Here is a 25,685-nt window from a genome sequence, read left to right as displayed (position 1 = left end):
TGTCTTTGTCTCTTAGTCTTTACAGAAGATGTAGGACTGCAGCAGTAGACACTTGCCTTCTGTGTGTATCTCAAGCAAGTCAGAACGAATTATAAGCGGTTTCCAGGGTTTAAGATACATTGATGACCAACACAGATGTCTCTGCCTTTTGCTCTTCAAAGCAGTTGTGCAACCTAGGAAGTCAGAAATACTGCAGTAAGAAAAGTAATGACAGAGGCCAAGTATGCCAATTATGTTACTCCATTTTAGATCAAATCCCACTACTTTGGGATTTGCAGTCTATTTTCTAGTCCCAGTTCTTGGCAGTGTTGGACCCAGAGCTGCGCTGAGGAAGATGCTCCAGTGGATCCAAGGCAGCATACAGAAGTAGTAGAGACCTGCTGCTTCCTCACTGTTCCCATGGAGTGCATCACACTCTTCTTCCTCCAACAGCAGAGCATGAAATGCTGAGCGCTGCCTCGGCAGCAGCTGAGATCCCACGTTAGGGATTCCTGTGTCAATCCAAGAAAAAAAGGAAAACGCCAGGGGAGCATTAGGGTTTAAAGTAATACACAGCTACTCAGAGACAGTACTTACTTATAAGTGCAGTTGTTAAAATGTTTGCCAAGGATGCACATGCTTATTATGAAAAGTGATGCAGAAAGGAAATTACCACAAATTTAAATTAACTATGTTGAATGGATCTGTGTGAGGCCTGGCTGTTCAAGACCACCAGGTAAGTAGAGACAATTACTGTGCCCCAAAGCCTGAAAAAAAAATAGCATCCTATCTAGGATGTTTGGGAGAAATACATCAAATCATTGCAGCAAAACATTCCGTGAACATGAAGTGCATTCCTTGTGAAAATGGACAACTTACATTCATTTCTCCTTCTGCTTGTTCAGTACCAGCCAGCAGCCTATGGTGCAATTCACAGCAAAGACTTGGACCTTGGGTTGGGGGAAGAAGTGAACTGTCCCACGGCGAGCCACATCCTCACGTGTAAAACAGCACAACTCCGTTGGCTTCCAGGGAGCTACACTGGACGTCAGCTGAAGATTTGTCTCTCTTCATACAAGAAGAATAACTGAACCTACGTTACTTGATCTTGTACCAAAATTATTGCCAGCTCCCATAGCAGGTACTTTGTAGTTAAATATAGTAGCTAGAAGAATCTGGCTTCCGCATTACCTTTTTAAATATCTGCAGATAAGAGTGTTGGTCAAAGAGGGTGTCTGAAAGACATATATTTCAATACATGACAATAAATATTAATTCATCGTATATATCCAGCTTTTTAAAAGTTTCACTCTTCTTGCTTGCATGGAAAGTGATATTATAAAATATTTTATACAATGTTAATTGAAAATACAGTAGTAATTTCTAACCAAAGATCACAAGTAGCAAGCTTTAAAAAAAAAAATCTTGCATTTATGGGTTTTGTTATTACATCCGCCAAGCTATAAATGATGAAATAGAGGAATAATTTCATCTGACTGTAGTTTTCAGACTTACACCTTTTTTAAAATTCTTGAAGGCTATTATCTTCTGATGCAAAAAATACTCTTAAAATGTAACAGAAGATACTAGAGCCAAGAAAATACATTTCTTAAGCAGACCAACAAAAAAACCCCACCATTATACAACATTCTAAAGGTCAGAGCCAGTGCTTTGATATAAAAAGTAAATTTTTTAAAAGATATGGGAGCCCAGTTTAGAGCCGGACTTGTAGACGAAATGGTAAATGATAAACTGAGTATGACTGGCAAGAAAGTGATCCACAGAAGCCCCCACAGGGCTGGACACTACACCAAGCATTGCCCGTAACACATCAAAATCTGCTTTGTTGTTGTGGCGATGGTGAGTAAAAATCAGTTTCTTCAGCTCTCCTAGTGATTTCATGCAGCCTTGTTTTCCATCCTCAGTTTCACATAGATGAGATAGAAAATCCAAATAATCACTTTTCCCGCTTCATCAAATATTAGCTTGCAATTTGAATCACAAGTGCATCTTGTCTCTGACACCCCCTCTGGCTGTATGCTTCTTTTAGGGCTTCAGTGTGTGGGGGGAAGAGATTAAGCCTAATTTGCTTTTAGCTGTACTGTAACAGCGGATCAAGTCTTCACCTTATTTTATGTGAACAAGTGTTAAGGCAATGGGACAACTCAGCTGAGTAAAACCCTTCAAAGAAGTCATGCTACATTTCTCTCCGATGGGGCTGTGATGACAAGCAGTGCCTTATCTGGCTGTTCTTACTTCTGTTGCGTTAGTTTGGGGCATTTAAGGTTTCCTTATTGTTTTATTGAAATGGCTGTTACCCCTGAAACGGTTCTCTGGTCGGGAGATTTAGTATGCTCCATGTTCAGCAAAGCACTGCTGCTGAAGGAACAGCTTTGATGTCTGGTCTAATGTGTGTGGCTTCCAGAACATCAGAAGAGAAAAAAAAAAAAAGAAAAAAAAAAGACATATTTACTAAACAATAGATAAGGCCATCAAATGTAATCATGCCTGGGAGGAAGTGTGAATAATTTCTGTGTATATTGAGAGATTTAAATAATCTAACTAGAGGAAGGTCACATACTGGAAAAAAAAACGTTGTGCAGGAGCTAAAAGAAGAGGGTTTGAGAGGACATTCTCATCACAGTTTTCAGGGTGGCCTTCCTCTGATTTTTAAATGTTGTTTTAATCCCGCATGGCTTTTGGGTTTTATTTATATTGCAATATTGTCCACGAGTCCAGCTGAAATTATTGTCTAGATGTTCTGGGCCCTACACAAACAGGCACGTTGACCCTGTCCAGAAACTCACTGCATTTTGAGACAGATTTTACCAATAATTGCAGCTTGGGGTGCTGGTTGTCACTAACAAAAATATTGTATTAGATCAATTGTGAGCTGTTTGGGCAAACCGTCAGACCAAACAGCAAAGTGGAACTTCTGGTGAGCCGGAGAGGTGGAGGTGAGGAGAAGGCATTTGTAGGGACATGCCAGGCAGAAAATGTCTCTTGTAACAACTCGTAAGGCTGGCTCTGTGCAGTTCACTGTTATGGTTGGCTCTGAGCACACGTAGGAGCTCAGGCACTCGGCTGCCTGTGTCCAAAACCAGTCTACAGCTTGCTTTATGCAGCTGTTGGAGCCTTTTCCAGAGGAACACGCATGCCCAGTCCCATACGTCCCTGTGTAATCTCTCTAGCTGTGTCCCCTTCCTTCCTCTTGGCGTTGTAAAATACAAAGCATGGATTCACGTACTGATCCAACTGGTCTGCAAGCGAGTCCTCTGGGCACTTTTGTGCCTCGACCTGGGACAGTTGTCAAGTAGCTCAGATTTCCCTGTTACGCGCAGGGTTGCCTCCTGGTTGTGCTGTGTCAAAAGTTAAAGAAAGGCTTGATGGACAAATGGTGGTGGTTGTATCTGTGTCAGATGTCAGTGTCACAAACTGATTACACAAATACAGCTGCCTTTAGTTAATGATCAGCTAAATCTGCTGGGGAATTAGTCTGACATTAAACACTCCCTAGATATGATACAAAACTTCTTTCATATCCAGGGTTCCTTGCTGGCTTGTCCTCTCACCTCCAGCATCAGGGTGCCAGCCAGGAGATTATGCTATCATACACTCACTTGCCCTTTCTTTTCTTTCCTTCCCTTGCCTTCCTGTTATCCCCCAAATCCTTCATAAATCATGGTTTCTCCTTTGCATAATGGAACAGCTCGTACATGAGAGGTGAACAGTGCCCCCTCCACCCGCCTTTGGCATTCACATCGCCCTTGGCTCGGTTGTTTCCGGAAAGGCGGAGTTAAGGCCTTGAGCCCGCTCCTCTATTTTCCACACAGAGAGGAGAACACAGGATCCAATCTCACGCTGGTACATGCTCCAGCCATTAAGCTGTTATATTAAACAGACATTATGGCTTTCCTTGGCCAAGCTTTTTGAATGAAGCAGTCTTAAATCTTTGGACTGCACGCTGCTTGATCCTGCTGGCATTTGCCTGAGCACACGTTAAGTTCAGGTCTGTGAGAGCATATAGCAAAGGCATTGCTCATTTTCAGGATCAGATGAAGTTTAGATACGAGGCAGCCAGCAGCACTGCTCAGGCCAGATTAGACTGAGGCAGAAGATGTACCTTTAGGTACCTAAGGGAATGTGTTGTTGAAACTTGAGTGTGTTTTGATTTTATATACCTTTTGGAGTCCAGCTCTTAAGACTAGGTTATTGAGTAGGTTGTTAACCCTGTCCTATGTGTATCTGTAGCCTAAAATTTACAAATATCTCTAAAATGCCTATTCTCCTCAAGCAGGTGAATGATAATCACCTTTCTTGGACATGGATGCTTCCATGAATTACAGTTCAGGCTGTTTAATATCAGGATCTGAAAAGACAGTCTCCTAGCAGGATGTGTAAGTGAGCAGTGCTCTCAGAAGCATCGATTACTTACAGGTAAATTATTGTGCAAACGACAATCTTTAAAATGTAAAATTCTGGATGAATGGAACAGCAGCTCCCTCAATTTTCTTTCCAAAATAACACGCATAGGAAGGTACCTGAAAAAAAAATGAACATGGAAGTGAACCCTGTCAGGAGACTTCTGACCCAGGGTGCAACACGTGAAACTTAGTTTGGAGAGTGGCAATCCTTCATTGATGATGCTGTTTACCTGAACAGATGCCCTGCTAAGATAACTTTCAGCAACCAGCTAAGGGAGTATTTTAGTTAAAATCTTGCTAATATACCTATTAAACTCATAAATCATAAAGCCGAACTGGACTATGAACATTTGTGTTGACATCTGTAGGATTTGCATTATTTATTTTTGCACTAGAAAATATCTTCTAGAAAAACTTTCCAGAGATGGACCATCTCTGAATTGTTTCAATGGTTACTTATCTTCCCTATTAGAAAACATCTATCCTGGTTAAGCTTCCGTTTTTATACATTATATTTTGTTAATTTGAAGGAAGGCTTATCAAATTTCTGTTGCTGCAAGTAACAGGCATTGCAAAACTGATTTTCAGGCATTGCCTCCCAGAAGGGACTCTATAGCCCCAAGTTAGATCCACAAACACCCCACGCAGTGGGAAGGAAAGGCTATCTCAGAGCGAGGTCCAGAGTGGCTGATACGCTGGCAGAGGGATCCATCTGATTTAGTCAACTGGCAATGCTGAAGAAAAACATACGCCTGAAATCCCATTCCTCGTGTAGTTTAAGTTACTGCCCCTGCACTGCAAAAGGATTCACAGCCTACACTGAGCCTTCAAAAAAATGGAGCAGAAGTCACACTTCTTTTATTTAAAAATGTGGCAGGTGGTGGACCGGCCTCATCTCCTTTGTAGCAGCCCAGGGCTGCGTTTCCCAAGCAGTGTGCTTCAGGAGATTTAGTGGTGTGCCCTGAAGCCTTACACAAGATTTATTGCCTCTGTGCAGCATTGCAAAAAATTCTACCTCCTGGTAAACGATGGGTCTGTCTGAACAGAAAAAAAACCCAGAGAAATCCAGAATTTAATCAATAATGAGAAGGGTGGCCTGAACTCCTTGCCCTTTTCATTGCTGTGACTTTGAAGCTGGCATTTTTCCCCTGCCAGCAGTGCCCTCACCACCAGACCGTAGGCTACAGGCAAACAAAAGCAGCACTTGTCATCCTTTCTGGGGAAGTCGTGCCATTCTGCAAGAGAGAACTCAAGATGCACGTCCCAGGCCGGGGGGGGGGGACAGTGTAGTCTGTCAGCGAAGGCCCTTTGCTGAGAGAAAAGAGACTGAGGTCCATTGCCCACTCCGAGGACGGTTCAAACATCTGAAACAGCTCTCAAATCATAGACTACAACACAGACCTTTCTCCTCTCAGGAAAGGGCCATCATTACCAGACCGGAAAACTATTTCCTTTCTATCTCCTTGGCAAACTCAGCATAGATGCAGGTGGAAAATTAGATCCCCAGGTTTCTTTATAACCCACCAGACGCAGCTCTCTCCTGAGATACGTATGAACGCCCCCAGCTGAGGAAGGCTCTGAAGCTCCTGCCCTCACTCTTAGCAAACACAGTATCTAGGAGGTATTAGCTGACTACTAACTACCCATACATACAGCAACACGCAGAGGGAGCTCCTTCTCACAAACGTGGCCTTGCACAAGGTGACCACTGCTGTATTTAGAAAATCCGTTCCTTGTTTGTCAGGCACATACTAAGCTCACCTTCCATACCAGCACCCTCCGGGGACCACGTGAAGGATCTGAAGCGGATTTGGCCTTGCCAAGAGAGCAACAGGCATGTACAGAGGGACCAGATCAAGTTCTTCATGGTACAAATGTGTGTTTATGCCTAAGCCAAGACCTAAGGACGTCTTGAAAGGGGGGTTTTGAAGATGACCATGTAGATAAGACTGACTTGGTAGTGAGAGCTCAGCGAGCTTCTATTTGCTTTGCCTAGGCTTCCCTGGAAAAAAGGATGTGCTCAAAATTGAGACATCTGTGCAAATGAGCTATGAGACAAGGCATTACTTGTTTCTACTTCAGGATAAACACTGTGAACCCTGCACCTTTGCCAGGCAGCTCTTTGGCTACCCACACCGACTCTGTCAGGATCCCGCACTGAGACCGCAAACCTCAGTGGGCTCTTTCAGTAGAAACGCACATATTTTATGGTACCATTTCTAAAGGACCAGCGAGTTACAGCATGTACTCACTTAGGTGGACACCGATTCTTCTAGGGAAAGATCAGATCCTCCAGAGTAAAATAGTAACAGAGTAAAGTGTAAAACAGAAACAATGATTCCAGTTTCTTTTTTATACGCTTTAACACCTACGGACGAAAATGCCACTTGAGAACAAGGCAATGCTTTATTTGCATCGTTAACAAGGACATACACGTATTATCCACCTAACTTGGCAACGTTTAACATAGAAGTAGTAATCTATTAAAAGCATAAATGACTGCAGTATTGCAGAGGCAGAAAAAAAATTCACAGCTTCTAGGAGGTGCAGCGTGAAGGCGAATGCGAGGGAGAAAAGGTGGGAGATTTCCCACAGTCTTTCCACTCCCCGAGTCAGACGGAGTATACCAACAACATATCGCATCTATACAAAAGGCAAGGGTAGTACCCGAGACCTTTAACACAAGTCAGCAAGAGATCCCGGGGCAGCGCCGAGGTCACAAGGGCGAGAGAGTGCCCGCTTGTAATTTCCTTGCTCTGGCAATGTCTGCCATCTGGACTTTAGACACTGTATCTCACCATTACCTATACATCTTTCTATTCACGAATCATTGCTGAGACGGTGCTGGACTACGGGAGACAGAATGCACGTTGAGGTTTGTGTTTCACAGCAGGCATACCTGAGGGAGCAAAAACTATTCATGGCCGTGTTCAACCACCAAAAATGCATTTATTTTATAAAAACACCCCGAGGTGGGAGAAGAGGGGACAGATCGTTCCCTTACCCCGCTGGCGGTGGCTTACCTCCCCCGGTAGCCCGGCCCTGACACCGGGGGACACCGGCAGTGGTGGGGGGGACCCGGAGGAGCAAAGGTAAGGAATGAAAAACACCCAAAAAGCGGAACAGTCCCGCCGCGGGCGGCGAGAACCCGAGAGGCGCCGCTCTCCCTCCCTTGGGGCTGAGGGAAGAAGCCACAGCAGTAGGGCCTGCCCAGCCCCAGCCCCAGCCCAGACCGCGGAGGCCCCATCCGGGCCCGGCGGCCCTGCGGCCCCTCAGCCTCCCCTACGCTAGCAGGACCGGGCCGGGCCTGCGCGGCCGGTGGCGGCGGCGCCTGAGGTGTCCGGCGCCCATTCGCCGGCGGGGCGGGGAGGCGGCGGGGCGGGGAGGCGGGCTCCGCGCCGGCCTCCACCCCCTAGGGGAAGGGAGGAGCCGGGGCCGGCCTCGCTCGGCGTCCGCGGGATGAAACAGCCGCCTCAGCCCCGGGGCGGCCCTTTAAATAGCCGCCACCGCCTCGCTGGTAGCGGAGTGTCGCCCTGAGCCCGCCGAGCATCCTCGTCTCCAGCTCGATCCGCGGCGGCGGGGCAGCACTGCGCCTTCCCCGCGGTAAGTGTCCGGGTTGTGGTTTCGGTGCCGGCCGCTGTGCCTTCCCGGGGGGCTGCCCGGGGTGGTGGCGGCCTTTCCCGCCACCCTTCGTAGCGCGGGGCCGGGTCGTGGATGGGGAGCCGCTCCTGGGGACAGAGCCCGCGGGGGTCGACCCTGGGGAGAGGGGGAGCGGGGTCGGCTGGCGGCCCGCTCCCTCTACCGAGGAGGAGGAGGCGGGGTCCGCGGCCTCCGCGCTTTCCCGGCCGAGGGGCTCTGGGGAGAGGGTGGGGGCTGGGCCCAGCCCGGGGGTCGCGGCCTGGCGGGGCCCTGCCGGCCGTGGGGGCTGCAGCCGTCCCTCCCCCGGGCTGTGTGGCGCCTGCGGCAGCGGTCCCTCCCCTGCCGGGGGCGGAGGGGGGGTATTTACGCTGGCACGGTCCAGAGCCACCACAGACAACGCTTCCTCTGTGGTGTCTGTGTGTGTGCTGGCGCTCCTGGAGCGGGGCAGGCTCCAAAGCCTTCCCGGGCAGAAGAGAGTGGTTACCGTTCACGTCAAGAGATCAGCTGTAAGAAAACGTTTCTCTCTGTGGCAGCATAATACAAATTCCCTTAAATTGTTGGCCAGTATTTTCATTTATAACTCCTGTTTCTCCTTTTTCCTCCTCCTCTGACTAGAGCAACCATGTTTGAAATTAAGAAGATTTGCTGCATCGGTGCTGGCTATGTTGGTGGGCCAACCTGTAGCGTTATTGCACAGATGTGTCCCAACATCAAAGTTACTGTTGTGGATGTCAACGAGGCCAGGATCAATGCCTGGAATTCGGATACGCTCCCGATCTATGAGGTGATTGTGTCTCACTGTCTCTTCTTCCAGCCTGTGTTGCATTTGCTTCCCTCCCACCACATGGCATTTCCACATGGCCTGCTTCTGAAGCTTAATAAGTATAGCACAGTGATGTCCTTCAAAAAGAGTATTCTGGGACAGCTGCTTGTTACTAGTGCTCATTAAACCAGATTTTCTAAATAGCTTAATATGTCCAGTGCAGGCAGGTATTTAAGGATTATATATGAAAGGCCTAGTAAGGAAAAATAATGAATTGTGCTAGATCATGCTGACTTTCTTCTGGGATCTAATTTAATTATAACGTAGTCCTCTTACTCAGTTATAGATATATGCTGTATTGTAGCACAGTATGCATGTGTAATACTGAGTGGTAAACTTTATTCCCATTCTGAATACTGCCAAAATCCAATCTGCGCTGCCCATCTTAACCATGTTGTAAGATGGGGGACAGTCACGTTCATGATATGTTTATGATTCACTTGTACCATAAAGCTCCAATCTGTCCTGGGAAGACTAGTCTGGATAAAAATTATTTTTAAATGTATCACACCGTCACTCTGTCACTACAGAATTACTTTAATTTGAAGACATGTAAAGCACTCTTCTATCTTGTTTCTCTTAATGCTTGTTATTTTTCACTCTTTCTCACCCTTAAAGAATATGTCTCTTTTTTTCTTTCCTTTCATCTTTTGTGAGATGTAGTCTTTATAGGTTTGAGTTCTTTTCTTTATTGGAAGTGAAAACTTATCTTCACTCGGCTCCCAAAGGCGAGGCATGTTGTCTGGTACTAACAGTTCCTCTTTTGCTGTAAGAAGTCTTATGAATCCTGTCTGTGCTGTAATACTAATGTGGCTTTCCTCCCTTAAAACCAAACCTATACTGTGACTTTTTAAGTGAGGATGAATAGACCTCCTTTGTGATACATATACAAAGAAAAATGTGCATAATGCTCAGATTAGCAGGTGAGACATGAATAAAGATCATGAAACCAAGTACTTTGTTTTTATAAACAGTGAGACCGAATGAGTTAAAGTAGAGTTAGTCTTGGCATGTTTTTTTTTTTTAAAAAAAAAAAAAAAACCACACCAACTCACAACATCTGTTTCCTGGAATGGTGTCCTTTGCTTACAAAAGACGTACAAAAACTGCCAAGAATTAGTTCAGACAGTTGTAAAATTGAGTCATTGCACAGTGAGGTTTTTGTATTTTTTGGTTTGGGGTTTTTTTTCCCAGTGTCAGAAATTGTCTGGTGGGCTGCTCTTCTCTTTGTGTCCCAGTAAGACCATAGTTAGGGCATTAGATGGGTTGTAACACATTATTCTGCCTGCGCTGACCTTTGTTTTACTTTAAGTAGGTATTTGGTGTAAAGTGACACAGCAAAAATGTCTTGCATAAGAAAGGTTTCCCCCTCTGCCTGTTTTCCTCTCTCTCCCTTTGGTGAACCTTTGCCTTTCTGGTACTAACTCAAATATTTCATGTCATGATAGGTGTTTCTCAAGTTGAAGGTCCGATTGCCAGGTTACAGTGTATTACTTTGCTTTTCAAACAAAAAGTAAAGGCTTCTTTTATCTATGACAACTGTATCTTAGTTGAATTGTTTTGTAGACCATTCTAATACAGAGGATTGCTCATGTACACATGGCCTCCCGTTCCTCTTGTCTGAGCGGAGGTGTTAAAGGAAGAGAAAGTGTTCTGGTATAGTATGTGTCTCTGGAAAAAAATCTCATCAAGCTGTGCTTGTGATTCTTCCATGCTGCAGGTGCAGTTCTGTGATAAGTTTAATCTGATCCAAATATGAGTACTTGTTAAAGGAGTGGTCTATCTCTCCGCTGCCTTTCTTTCACTGGATCTGGGCTTGCTAATTTGTTGGAATACTCCTTTATGGTTGGGGCTTTTTGGTGCTGAATCAGTTTTGTATCTGATGTTGGGGAGATCATGGAATGTGTAGCTGAGGGAAGAGGTGGTCCCAACTCTCCTTTTTTGTTTGTAGCCTAGGGAATATTGTAAGACTACTTCTTGAATCTACTTCATGTCACTCTACAGGTATTTCTTCAATTGTTGCTCGTGGTAATAGAAGTGAGCATTGGAATAACTGGAGCCTAAAATCTAGTTGTGCAAATGACAATTCAGTGTGGCTGGAAATTTCAAGACAGCATTTTGAGTGTTTTGAATAAGAAAGGGCTTTATTTTTTTACTATTTAATCTACAGAAGCTTTACTTCACATCTGGCAGACTGAAAACATGGCACACTGGGGAAAAAGAAAAGTCTTTTTGTATGTGAAATGTTATGCTGACTGTTTGGGCATGCAGTTTACTGGTCTTCTAACTGCATTAACCTTAACTGCTTTTTTTTCTGCTTTTTTTTCAGCCAGGGTTAAAAGAAGTGGTAGAATCCTGTCGAGGAAGAAACCTCTTCTTTTCCACCAGTATTGATGATGCCATTAGAGAAGCAGATCTTGTATTTATTTCTGTAAGTTTAGTGGGAGAAGGTGGTTGTGTGTGTTGGATTTTTTTTCTTTCTTATCAAATCATTATGTTCCTCTTATGTTGGGAAGAGGCCTTTGTTTTGTCATATAGATTCAGTTAACAACGTCATATCATGTGTCAGTTTTTTTTTTTCCTTGTCTTTCTCTGAACTGTGGGAAAAGTGTTAAGTAAGCATTTTATTTTTATCTGTTCCTTATAGCCAGTGGAATGTTTGACAAATTAATAGGCTCTAAGTCAAAATGATAATGTTGATGTTTAGCTTGGTTAGATGTATGGGGTCTCAGAGCAGGATATAGTGTAGATCTGTCATTGCAGTGCACTACTGAAATCCATGGGACTCCAATAATATTAATACAGTTCCTAGATAGGGAGGCAAAATCATATACTGGTTATTGGGTTACAAAGATAACTTGTTTCTAGAAGCTTTTAAAGAACAGTGTAGTAAGAGAAGACAGGCTGGCTTTAATATTTTCTAGCTTCAATATTTCTAAGCTGTTGACACCACTAGGAAGAGGATCCAGTCAAACATAAAGAGTGTGACCTTTGGTGATCTAGAAGGTTGTTCCTAATGCAGAATCCAAAAGAACTGATTGCTATTCATCTTGGTAGGCCACAGTTGAGTTATTTTTGTTACTTATGTCCTCTTTCCTTGAGAGCTCCTCTTTGTTAGAGCACCTTAGTACAGACCTCTCTTTCTGATAGTATTTTTCTCCATTCATTAAGTCTAAAATTAATGCTACTTGCCTGGATGACTGCCACTAATGCAGGCCATATATTGCCACCTGTCCTTGGCTTAAAACATGCTGTTGTGTTTTACACGTTGTTGCTGTTTCTTCTTTCAGTCTGTAATGAAAAGGACCCTCTGTCTTAATCTAAATGACGTGTTTTCCCTCATGTTGCCTTTTCTGTGTACTTCAGCATAGCAATTTTCAGTAGCTCCACACTTAGGTTTCACTGCAAAGTTGGTTTAAACAATAACTGCCTTACAAGCTGCAAGATTCTTATAATGTGAATTTTTGCACTCCTAACGTGGAATGGGGGTGGGGGGGAACACCTGTCTGTCTGTAATCATGAAGAAATTACTGGTGTTTCCAGAATAAGGACTAAATTTCACCGAAGCATGTAGAGCTGCAATGAATTGCTTTTGTTTAAATTCTATTTGAATAGAGGCCAATGAGCTTTCTTTAGAAGACAAAATGGGTAATTGAGAAAGCTAATCGCTGTTCATCTGATATGGTAACTAGAATAATTCTGGGGTAGAAGCAAGCTGGACTCTGGGAAGGGAAATGTCTGTAACTCTTAACAATTTCACCTTGTCACTAGCTTTTGTGTTGAGAGCTGTAACATTTCTTTCTCCTCTGTGTATTTAACTAGGTTAACACTCCAACAAAGACCTATGGCATGGGAAAAGGCCGAGCAGCTGATCTGAAATACATTGAAGCTTGTGCTAGGCGAATTGTACAAAACTCAAATGGCTATAAAATTGTCACTGAGAAAAGCACGGTTCCAGTACGTGCTGCGGAGAGCATTCGTCGAATATTTGATGCTAATACCAAGCCTAACTTGGATTTGCAGGTAAGCATAATCTTTGAGTTGTGTATTTAAAGGCTGGTTGTTGCTTTTGGCTTTTATCTGTTCTTTGTTTCTGTGCCTGTAGGTGCTGTCTAACCCAGAGTTCCTCGCAGAAGGAACAGCCATCAAGGACCTGAAGAACCCAGACCGAGTGCTTATCGGGGGAGATGATTCTCCAGAGGGACAGAAAGCTGTCCGTGCTCTTTGTGCTGTTTATGAGCACTGGGTGCCCAAAGAAAAAATCCTCACAACCAATACCTGGTCATCAGAACTTTCTAAACTGGTTAGTGTTACTTACTGCTGTTGTCTGCAATGAGCAAAGGATGTAAGTGAAACAAAACTCAGAAGCATAAGTTCACTGACACTGAGTGATGCAGCTAAGACAGACAGACAAGGCTGGGAGGACTTAATAGATATGTCAAAGGATATTAATCTTTTCCAATTATCTTAATTGAGCCAATAGGTGGTATTGGCTTTCCATGAAATCCTTTTCTCACTTTTATTGCTGTGTTATTTATTAATAAACCTCCAGTGCTGCAGAAACTGGTTACTGTCATAAAACGTTTCAAAATCTGCAAGTTAAGCATTACATTATTTTGCTTAGATCCCATTAACTGTTATTTATGTATTAAACTAGTTATGTTACCACTTTGTATCTCAACAGTGTTACATAGATACTAAAGTAATCCTTCTAGTAGTGACTCTCTTCAGTCTGTGCACATCTTGGTTTCTGGAAGAATCAAGCTTTCTTACTATGTTTTTTATTTACAGGCAGCTAATGCCTTCCTTGCCCAAAGAATCAGCAGCATTAACTCGATCAGTGCTCTATGTGAAGCTACAGGAGCAGATGTTGAAGAAGTAGCAAGAGCCATTGGAACAGACCAAAGAATTGGAAATAAGTTTCTCAAAGCCAGTGTTGGTAAATGAAAAATCCTCTTCCTTTTTCTTCTGGGCTTCTGTTTAATAGTGCAATGGGTCTTCTAGTAGTGTTTTGAAGTGATTTGATACTCTAAAATCTTCTACAGCATGAGTGTGTAAAAAATATTGCTGTAGAGTACTAGCAGAATCAGTTTTCCTGGTAAAATGGCTAGGACTGAGGTTGCTCTAGACCCTGTCAGTCTGAAACCTGAGGGTTCAGAGTGCGTGGTTTATCCTGCCTGGAACACCGGAAGGAGAAGTTGCAACTTTAATTTTCTGAAGCATCACTGATGATAGTGCTCTCTAAGATGTCTTCTCAATTGTAACTGCTGCAATTCGGTTCAGGAGTTGCTGCCAGTGTCCTGCGGAAGAGGATGCCTCTAGGTCAGAATGTGTGACAGCAACTTTTAATTTGTAGGATGAATTCAGTTGTTAAGATTTACTAACAAGTAAGATGTGATAAAGTGGTGATCAGTATGACAAACTTTCAAGCTTACTGAACAAGAAAAAAGCCTATCTATATGGCTACAGTCTTCATGCCAGGAAAATAAAGTGTGACTTTAAAATAATTTAATAAATATAACCTCTCCTAGAGTCTATGCAAGAGTGAAAACAGATAGGAATTTTGGTAATATGTTGAAAAGCTATTGTTATTATAATTCCTTCTACAGTGTGTTGCTTCTGGGATCCTGAGTAAAGTTCTAGGGGTCAAAGATCCCTCTATTAATTATCTCAGTTCTGCCTTAGTCAGCCATGGTGATCTCTGGTTCTTGGCAATGATTAGGTATCCATTTCTGCATGCAGGAGGAGAGAATCTAATCTTAACATACTTGTTCAAAGAAGTATTCATCTAAATCTCTAGGTGGGGGGAGAGCAAACCTAGGAACTTGTCCACTCACTTGTAATAATAAAAAAAACTAGGAGCTATCTTATATGTTTCCCTGAGACTGGTTTAAAACTTCCACTGACTTCAGCAGGACCTGAAGCAGATTCTAGGGCTTCTGTATCTGACAAAGTAGGCAGGCCCAGGAGTTCAATTTTGAGAGATTCTTAAGGTTTTAATTTGCTAACAGTGAAATACTGGGGAAAGTTATAATGCTCACTGATAATTATAACATCAATTATTGTTTTTTCAATGATTGCCAAAAACTACTTGATTGCAAAGACTGAGTTAGGATAGTACCTTAGTTGCCTGTAAAAATAATTATTTTCTCTTTCAGGGTTTGGAGGTAGCTGTTTTCAGAAGGATGTCTTGAATTTAGTGTACCTCTGTGAGGCACTGAACTTGCCTGAAGTAGCCCGCTACTGGCAACAGGTACAAGTTCTTCACTAACTATTTTGAGGAGTTCCTGTTTCTTCAGCATTCAGCTTTCAGCCATTGAGCTTTTCAGGGCTGTCCGTGTATAATCTGTGTTTCAGCTTTAAGAAGCAGATGCCTTAACGTTAATCTTTACATCTTAGGGCCCTCAGCCTAACACTGTCAGTAGATATTTGCGGGTGCTTAGGCTTTGAGTTCCTTTTCTGAAAGAACTCTGCAGAACTTGCTATTCTTTTAAATAAACATAGTTGCTGCTGTTGCCTGGTTAATGTTAGGAACAGTTGGGAAGATGTGGGTGCTCTCAGGCCTAGCACCAATGCAGCAGTACTGGGATGCTCAGTCTGTCCTAGCAAGTGTTTCCCTACTAACCAGTGGAAGCACCTCACCCCTCTTCCCAGTCCTGACTGAGAATGATCAAAAGAACAGCTTTATTATCCTGATTTAGGCTGTGGCGATCAAGTACAATGCTGCCTAGCGGATGCCCCCAGAATACCAAGTGCATGATTTGCCTAACTTATTAGCAGCTTTCCCTTTTTCCGATCTTCCTTTTGGCTAGCCTTCTTTCCCATTACTTTTCTTCATCCCAGTCTGCTGCCAAATAAACAACTACCCCTAATTATTTTTTCATCATTGGTCAGTTGTGCCACATCTGTACTGAAGTTCAGTATTTCTTCTACCATTACCTAGGTTGTTGTGGCCACATGGTACTGTTGGCAGGGTTATCTAGGCTCTGTTGGCTTTGCAAGGTTCTATTCCCCAAAAGGTGTCTATTCCAATTATCTGAAGCTTGGCTGGATCTCGCTAACAGCTCCTCCATAACCGCCTGTAAAACTCAGTCATCCCTCACAGTGCCATTGGTGACTTTTGTCAGCTTCTTATGTTATCTGTGATGTCCAATGGCTTCCTACATCCTGTTCAGGTAGTATAGCCTCCAGCCAGTGGCTAGGCAGCAGCCTAGTTGCTTGCAACTATAACTCTTATATCAGTTGCTTGGGACAAGGAAGGTATGGGGTTTATGCTGCCTGCCTCTGAAGAGGTTCAGATTGACATCTTCCTTAGAAAGTGCACCTCACTAGGATAGTCTAGTCCATGACGGAGAGGCTTGCAACCGCATCAGTGAAGCTGAGACTAACTACTGCGTGAACCTTGTGCAAGCATCCAGGAAAGCATTGGTTCAGTGTAGGGCTTGGCACATTGGCACAGCAGGAAAGAGAAGGAGCCCTGGGTTCTGATATTTGCTTTAAGAACTACTGCTTTTACTCAGTATAAGGTGTATGCAGACAACAGGCAATCCCTGGAGCTGCAGGAACTAACCTTGTAACTTCAGTGATAATCTGATGAATAGGGAAAAATTAATACCATCTTGAAAGAAACAAATTGGTTTGGTTTTTTCCTCTGAGATCACAAGGTTCCTTCTCCAAATGCAACCTACTTGGTAACTTGGCAACCCAAAGCCATAAGAACACTTAAGCTTTACTCTATGTGGATGTGGTTTTTTTGTTTAACAAAAGCCTAAAAGGTTGCATTGCTCATGTAAACAAGCTACTTGAAAGTGCTTTTAATGCTTTTATGCTCTCTGATTCTGTTTTAAGAGCAACTCTTTGCAGTGTTTCCATGTAGCTTATTAAGCTGTGGACAAATCGGATAGTAAGAACAGGTGCTGCATGGTTAGGATAAGAGTTGAAAGGAAAGAGTGTTGTGTTCATGTAGTGCAACCCCTTACCTGCACCTCCTGCTTCATTATTGTCATCTTGCAGAGGTCTGTCTGCCCCAGCCCACACTGGTCAAGTCATGTAATGCATATTAAGCAACTGGGTGAAACCCTTCTTTGTTGCATGCACTGCACTCAGCAGCTCATCCCAGTGCGCACACATGGGAGACCTCAGACCAGTCTGAGGCCAGGATGCAAATTCTGGAGGATACGCTGATCAGAGTAGCGCCAGAATCCTAACTTTTGTTTGCTCTGGTGTTTAGACAGGACAGGGCTCTCTAATTCTGAGAATTTTCATTACTTGAAAACATACCTGCAGAAAGAAATGTGTCTCTCTTACCCAGTCAATTGTTAACCTTTGTTCCCTATCAGCACCCTGTTGAATTGCATAAATCCCACTGCTTTTATTTCTTCCCCTCAAATAAACCTGATTCACCAATATCCTTCTACTGTATAGCTTATACCTCATGTTTCATAGGCTGCTGCTGGTAATTCTTGATTTGGGTTGAAAGCCTCAGAACAGAGGGAAGTAGAGTTATCTTCCAGTCCACACAGAACACTGGAGTGGGGGAAGCTACCTCTCCTGTGCTACTAGTGATCCGGTGGCCTGAGTGTGTGTTAAGGGCTGGAGTTCAAAGTGTAAAGCAAGCTGGGAGGAAAGTACAGGAGCAATCGGAGGGAGTGAACCCACTTTCATGCATGACAGAAGTGGAGCACTCAATCTGGTTTAATCACACTAGATTTGTGCACTGAAATCTGTTAGTTTGGATTAAAAAGGCTAAAAATATTTTCACAGTTATTCTACATGCCAGTGGAGGTCTGGCAATAGGATGTCTATGTGATATCAAGTACTCTAACACTGAAACCACTTTCCATGTGTCTGCCTAGGATACAATAAGCTGCTTTTTTTTTTTTTTAAAAAAAAAAAAAGGCAATCTGAAAAAATCCTAGCCTTTGAACTAGGTAATGCAAGATAGTATGTGTGTATATGCATCTGCAGTCACTGATTAAAACAGGATTTGTCTCAGAACTTGATAAATTAACTAAATTTATCTTTGGATTACTTATGATACTAAGTAAAAATACTTAACTTTCTTTAAGCCTCTGTTAAACTTATGCGTGGGTAGCTTGGCTTGATTGTTAATAGAATCTGCTTATAGTTTAAAATGGTGCCCTTCTGCGCCCTCGTTTTATATAATTTCAGGTAATAGACATGAATGATTATCAGAGAAGAAGATTTGCTTCCCGCATTATTGACAGCTTGTTCAATACTGTCACTGATAAGAAGATTGCTATTTTAGGGTTTGCCTTCAAAAAGGATACTGGGGACACAAGGTAAGAAAGCAAACTCAGTTCACTAACATGGGTTCCCTGTACTTCTCACCAGCTATGCAGCTAAACATCCCAATTCAACTCTGTTAATAAAACCAGATCAGATATAGGACCCTTAATCTCTTGGGATTGAATTGATGTGTAACGAGGATTAGTATTTCTTAAATGGATGAGACAATTGATCTTGATCTCTATAACATACCTGCATGATTCAGAAGCTGGAGCAAATAACTCCAGTAGAATAGAATGTTTTCAGTTGGAAGTGCTTGACCACTTTAGGCCTGACCAAAAGTTAAAGCACATTACTAAAGGCATTGTCCAAATGTGTCTTAAACACTGGCAGGCTTGGGGCGTCAATTAAGTCCTTATTAACTTGCATAAGCAAAGATAGGTTTTTGACAGAGTCCTTCCATTTTCCACAGAGAAGAATGCAAACATTTTTGCAACTGACTCTAAATTGTTATGTGAAGCCAAAGTTTCAGCTTTATTTCCCAAAGGTGATTAATTCTCCTTTCCTGTAAGGCTCAAACTTTGTACGACTCTCTCCAACTGCAGTTTATGGTGAATGCTTATATGATTGATGCCTTGCTAATTATGGTCTATAGGAGTCCTGGGGCTTAGTATCTCTCTTGCATGATTCAGCAAGAGAGATGTAAACTTGTTTTTCATATTATTTTCCTTGGCGTCCCTCAAGACTTCAAGTTTGCTGCTGGCATGGATTACCACTAAGATGTTTAACATAAAGCTGGTATAAAAGCTCTGGCAAGGCATATCATGACACTTGGAGACTTTCGTTGCTTAGAACATGCCATCTGGTTCTCTAACTGATTGATTCTCTTCCCTAGAGAGTCATCCAGTATCTACATTAGCAAGTATTTAATGGATGAAGGAGCAAAGCTCCATATCTATGATCCTAAAGTACCTAAGGAACAAATCATCTTGGATCTCTCACATCCAGGTGTTTCAGAAGATAACCAAGGTAAGAATGTTCATGTAAAGCCTATTCCCCACACCCTCCAAAGAAAAACCCCACCCTATTCTCAAAATACACAAGGTCTTAAATACTATAAATTCATCTTCTCATTTTCACCATGGCAATGATGTGCTGCTGGCTACATTTACTAGAGGATTACTGTGACTCCTTCCCCTTTCCCCACAGCTTTTATAGATAAATGCTAATTCTGTGCTATTGTATCTTTCTTTTGATAAATATTCATTTGAATCCATGCAAAGAATTTTCTTTCTGCATAATTAAAAGGAAGAGAAAGAAGAACATCAGAAGTAGAAAAGACTAGTGTTGCTCTGTCAGCTCCTTTGTGTCCTGAGTCCTATCTTGCCTTAGTTCTTGCTTGCATATGTGAAGTAGAAATAAAGAAATAATTCTGGAATTCACTATAGAGCATTCTCCCCTCCCCCGTATCACTTCCAAATTCACATTCACTTAAATTCAGGAAGACTTTGAAGTAATCATTGGTGACTAGAAATTTCTTGTGGAGAAGCAGGGGGTATTTCGGATCTTTGTTTTCTTTCTGTATTGTGAGGGGAAGACTGGAGATGGTAGATCAGACTTCTAGAGGTGAAGACAATGGAGGAATGAGCTGTGATGGAGTGAAGGGTGTACCTTATTTGCCCTTGAATGAGAGGGGAATGGGAGCGTTGTCTCTAGGCATCTGCTGAGGCAGTCAAAGGATGAAGGCAGCACCTAGTGAGACGTGTATCTTCTCTAGTGTGAGCCGTGATGTGCTGCTGTTGTACAGGCAATGACCTTTGTGAGAGCTGGCATTTGAACGCTCCACAGTAACTTTGAATTCTAGTGATGCTCTTGACTGTTTAAATCAAACTTGAATGCTTAACTTCAAACATCTAGATGAAGTCAGGGCACTTAGATGCCAGATACAAGCTGCTTTCATTTAAATAAGTGAAATCAGAGTGACAAATGTTTTGACAAAAGACATTTCTAGATGAGTGACCTGAAGCTCTCCTTGTTTGAGTAGGGCAAGGAAGGAGACTAGTTTGCCAGGAGTGCGCTAGGGTGATGCTAAAGATGTGTGCAGAATAAAACCTCGTTTTCCTTCTGTTACAGTGTCTCGGTTGGTCACTATAAGTAAAGATCCCTATGAAGCCTGTGATGGAGCTCATGCCCTTGTAATTTGCACTGAATGGGACATGTTTAAGGTAAAAATGTTATTTTCAAATTAAACTGAAATAAAAAGAGGTGATCATTATGCTATTTATCTACTCTGGCTACTTTGATTGCCCTTTACAGGAGTTGGATTATGAACGTATTCATAAGAAGATGCTGAAGCCTGCATTTATCTTTGATGGCCGGAGAGTTCTAGATGATCTCCACAACGAGCTACAAGTCATTGGCTTCCAGGTAATCAACTGGCTGATGCTGCTTCTTATGTTCCTTTCCTTCTGCTCTCTGTTCCCTTTAACTTTTGCTCTGCAATGACTGAGTAGCAAGGCAAAAAAACCCTCGAGGTGAGGATTTAAATCTAAAACCACCTGTACTTAAGTCTCTTCACTAGTGCTTTCTTTGTCCAGTACCTTCCTATTTTTATCGACCGATGCTTTGTTAAAATCAAAAGCTGCATCAGCCTATGCCATCAACATTCAGCGGTGTAGGCATGCCTTGAAGCGCTTCTAGTGGAGAGAGAATTTGACTACTACTAAAATCACCCGAATAATTGGATAGAAGCATTCAAGCCAGGCACAATCAGAACAAAATCTACAAGCCAGATCAGCTGCATGTTTTGGCTGTGCTTCATTCTGTGTACTCCTGAGTACTGTGATCACTTGCATCATGGACATAGACTCTCTTGCTGTTTTTCCTGTGCTTAAACTACACGTGATTATTACACTGTTTGTGAACAGGCGTGTAGAAATTGCTTTAATCAGTCAATTGAAGCTGTTATGAGCAAGTATGGTACATATAGCTAACGTAACTACTTGATTACATCATCACACTCAGAAAAGAGCTGTTTAAACAGTCAGTTCAGATGTATGTCTAGAATATATTCATTAAAAATTTTCTTAAATTATTACTTAAGATAGTTTGAAGTATTTTGTCTTTTGGTGCTTTGCATCTTACCTGTACTACTTAAGAGGAAAGCTACAGCTCTCCTCACTTACTGGGCACCTGAACTATTTTACTAGCTGGTGTTTTGTCCTCTACAAGTTCTGTCCTTAGTGATTTACGTTAGTCTGACCTACAAATTAGGGGAACCTGTCTCACTGTTTGAGTTTTGCAGTACCTGGCTTATGTGTGTGCCAGCTTTGTTACATGCTTCCTTTTACAGAGTTGGCTGCCTTTAACCTTGCAGAGTCTGTTTCAAAAACATGCCACTGCATTAAGAAGGGGAAAAAGCTTCTTCTATCCTAATTTACTGGATATAAATCTCTAGACAAAGGAGGCCAAACCCACACTTTCTGAATACCCTGAAACACTTTGATATTTGCACCGATTGTCCTATGAAAGCTGAGTCACATGAATGTTCAAATTAGCAAGATGCAGCTTGAAATATGCAAAGCAGGCACCTGTGAAAGGATGGTTTTAAAAAACTCTTTGCAGTTCCAATCCCAGAAACTGTCCCTGGGCACACTGTGCTTTGTGGCTTGTATTATTCTAGTGTTCGTGAAATGTAGTCGTGGTCCTGGATTTAGGTTGTAGATGCCTCATAGGCTGACATGATTCTGTTAATTTGCCACACTGACTTCTGAATGTCCTTTCTCTTTCAGATTGAAACAATTGGGAAGAAGGTGTCAGCCAAAAGAATTCCTTTTGCTTCTTCATGTGAGATTCCTAAGTTCAGCCTGCAGGACCCACCGGTCAAAAAGCCTAGAGTATAATGTTTAATAGGTACTGAAGGAATTCTGTGGACCTTCTTAGTGATAATAACTGTAACCCTATGCTTTTTTAAGGAAAGATATTTTTCATAAACTAAAACCCAATTTTACACTAGAAATGGTACCTGGTACATGTGAATTCAGTCTATTTTCAAATCTCTATTTTTATAGCAATTTTTTTTTGGTTACTGAAGATGGTACAGACCTGTTTTTAATAATGAATCATCTTTTAAGTGGAAAAGTTACCTTCAAACTGCAGACTTCTGCTTCCAGCAATGTTCCTAACCTGCACTTTAAATATTTCAAGTGATATCAAAGCAAAAGAAATAGAACATCTTTTTACATAAGTCCAGTTATGGACAGTGATCAGGAATTTTAATCTCGCTGATTGTTCATTTTCTTTTAGGGTAATTCTTTGCCCAGTTGAATGTTTGTCCTAACTGGCATTGAAGTCAAAAGAGAAGTTCTAAGTGAATTTGGTAGGATTTGGGTTGAGCCTGGAAATAGAGCTGACCACAACAATAATACCCCGATCCTGGTTGGGATCAGTGGGTACTGGTGCGGTCTAAACTGTGTCCGTTGGGAGGCCAGATAGTCCTGCAGGTGTTTGTCATGTAACTAACGACAGTGGACTAGCAGCTATCAACTGATCCACTGGCAGATCTTTACTTCTGATTCTTTGGTTGTCTTGCCTACATTCCATGTGCAGCCACGTAAATTATTGATCTAATCAGATTCCTGGGGCAAGTTTTTCCTAAGTTACAGCAATACAACCCATCTTCAGCAGAGGAGCATTCTGCTTGTTTGAACATTGAATTTAAGCAGAATTACCCTAATTTGGTATCAGTCCAAGTAGAAAGCAAATATTGGCTTCAAAGCTATATGATGGTTATCTTTTTCCTTCCTTTCTGCTTACATACTTGTTCTGAAAGCAGCTTTCTTAATGAATTTGCAGAAATTTATTCTCTGCTGTTAAATTATTGAAAACAAAAATTCAGCCCCACAAGTTAGTCAGCTTGCTACCTCATTTAATTAGCATCAATGAATATGTCCTATGTTATTTTGATATTTTTGCTTTTACTATTATTACCTAATTTCTACTTGTTTTTATTATTATCAATTGGCCAGTGCTATTAAAATCCTTGAGATGACAAAGTTTGCGTTTGGCTTGTTGCATTGGGCGTTGTGAAATGGAGGGGAGGATAGAGAAGGGTGACCGTGAGCAAGTCTCAGACTAGAAGGCATAGATGTCTTAGTTGAAAAACAGTGGTGTTGAGATGTTAGAGAATTATCCTGTAAGTAGTCACATAATACCTTCTGAATTTATTCAACATGTGTGCCTTCGAGTATGCTGTATCAATAGTTAAACAGAGCATAAGATCGGTGTCGTCTTGGTAATGAGTGTAATTATCATAACCATTTACCCACAGAAATGTAGCTGCAATTTAAGGTTTAGGACACATACTTGAAGATTTAAGGAACTTGTCTAACAGTTTGGGTAGACAATACAAGACAGCGTTATCTGACTGAAATAGCTGTATCCTTGAATCAGATGCTTTCAGGTTCTGCAGTTAATGGCTTCCACATAGGGACTTACTATGCAGCAATCACTCAACACTCTGGGCAAATATGCCTTGGGCTTTTTGTCCTGTCATAGGATTCTTCTGTGAGGAGCACATCAGAAGCCACTCAAAGGGAGTGGGAATTATGGGGGCTTAAAATCAAGCTGTCATCTTTCATTATGCCATCTCCTCTTCCCGCTTCACTAGCGCTGCTTTCATACAACACCCGCAGAGCAGGGACAACCCTGTGACACAGTTGTGTTTGTAAGCATTGTAACGCAACTGGGACATCACCCTGTCTCTGCAGGTAGGCATCCTCTTGACTACCAGAGCACCTGAGAGGGCAAGCTGGTCCCTTCTCCTTAGGGAGGAAGAAGAGGGTACTGAAAAGTTGTGCTTGAAGGATCTCTTGTCCTGAACTGTGTTTGGGGTAGCACAGCACTGCTTCAGGGCTCAGCTTAACAGGGAGGCTGAGCAGAAGCTTCAGAGAATCAGGATGCTTTTCGGAAACTTGCACAGAGCTGTTAATACTAGTGCCTCTGTGTGGGACCTGTCCTCATCAGGTCAAAGCAGACGGATGAACCATTAAACTCTTGTGCAAAGCGTTGCTCCTGTTAGGAATGTGGAAGAGCTGTAAGGCTGGTCTGTCCCTGAGGTTTCCAGGGGCTTTTCACAAGGAGACAGAGGAACTTGGTGCTACACCCCTATTCCTACCCTGTTTCTCGTGCAGACTTAGTTAAAGCCTGGGGAGTGACTTGGAGCTTAATCATAAAGATGGTAAAGAATGGGAAAGTTCATTATAGTGGGATCACTCTAATTTCCCTTTCTGAAGAGCAACAAGGGGTAAAGCTGGTACTGGCACTTCCTATGCTTTCTTGGAGGGTCAGCTTATTTAGTTTCTTGGTGGCTACGTTCTTTTGGTGGGATGTGAATTGTGGGATGAATCCAGCCTGAACAGCTGCTAGTGAACCATGCTTCCAGGATAATGCAATATTTACCTTGCATATATGCTGGAGAACCTCATCACAGGCTAAAAAAGTGAGCTTCAGAAGCTTTTGCAGCACTGCGAATCATAAACCATCATCTTCAGACTACAGTTGCCAGGGAAATAAGAATTGGAGATGACTTGCATTCCTGCTTTGAAGGCTTCAGTAGTGCGTGTAAGGGATGGCTTTTAGTGTTACTGAGTCTTTGTCTATGGGATCTTACAGCGTGTAATTCTTGATGAGAATTGCGTAATACGAGTGATGGACTCCTGTGCTCTGACACCCCTTTTTTAATAGGGTTCTTAATAGAATGCAATCCCACAGTAATACTGCTTTTCACTGCAACAATGTGAACACGACAGCTGAAGCAAATCCATCTTTAACACAAACCTATGACTAGTATGATACAGACGGCATAAATTAAGATGCCCGTAGACAAATTCTAAGTGCCAGGCATGATGTACTGTTTTTCTTTTGTGTACGCGTTCAACCCTTTGTGCAGCTAAAACCAGTCTGGTTACAGCCAAGAATATTGCAAGTGAATAGAACAGACACATTTTTGACCAAGCCTAGTCAGTATAGGAGCAGTTAGTGGTGAGATTTTGTACTGGCCAACAAATTTACACTTCTGTCACATGAGGTTCTCCTGTTGATCTGGAATTTGCAGTAGTGCTATAATCTTGCTCAACAGTTAAAGTTTGAAACGAATTGTAAAACAATGCAGGAAAGCATAACGGGTTACCTACAATTGCTTTAAGAATACTGGAGTCGGTTTTCATTACTTGCTTTTTCTGTTCCGTGCTGAGAAGTTCTATTAAGTTAAACAACTGCTGTTAAGTTGCCACACATAGTGAAGAAGCATAAATAGTTGACATCTTTCCTTTAAATGAAGAGGGACACCACTATGAATTATTGCTCAAGTAGGAAAAAAAAAAACCAAAACAAAGCTATCTTTAAATGAACACTCTGCCTTTGTCGATTTAACCTAAAGACTTAAAGTCACTGGAAGATGCAGCAGTTCCCTTGTCAGCTGCGTAACATTTAATTATGCTTCACCCCAGTGTAGTAGATGGATGTAATGATGCTGAAAAAGACTAGTCGTTCTTCTAAAGTGTCTGTGTCAA

The 25,685-nt window shown here is 42.3% G+C and overlaps 1 protein-coding gene across 1 annotated transcript; it reads left to right on the top strand.

The window, feature by feature from the left end:
* Window positions 1-7,817: 7,817 nt before the first annotated feature.
* On the top strand, window positions 7,818-23,168 carry UGDH (UDP-glucose 6-dehydrogenase). The gene is made up of 12 exons (XM_074587839.1): window positions 7,818-8,006; window positions 8,658-8,826; window positions 11,195-11,296; window positions 12,688-12,888; window positions 12,971-13,168; window positions 13,657-13,804; window positions 15,024-15,118; window positions 18,037-18,167; window positions 19,010-19,143; window positions 20,248-20,339; window positions 20,431-20,541; window positions 21,906-23,168. The coding sequence occupies exons 2-12, from the start codon at window positions 8,665-8,667 to the stop codon at window positions 22,014-22,016; spliced, it is 1,485 nt and encodes a 494-aa protein (XP_074443940.1). The 5' UTR covers window positions 7,818-8,006; window positions 8,658-8,664; the 3' UTR covers window positions 22,017-23,168.
* Window positions 23,169-25,685: the final 2,517 nt, after the last annotated feature.

This window comes from Larus michahellis, chromosome 5 (genome assembly GCF_964199755.1).
Source record: "Larus michahellis chromosome 5, bLarMic1.1, whole genome shotgun sequence".
NCBI lineage: Eukaryota > Metazoa > Chordata > Aves > Charadriiformes > Laridae > Larus > Larus michahellis.
The sequence above is the reverse complement of the archived record's forward strand: the minus strand, read 5'-3'. Positions and strand labels throughout refer to the sequence as shown.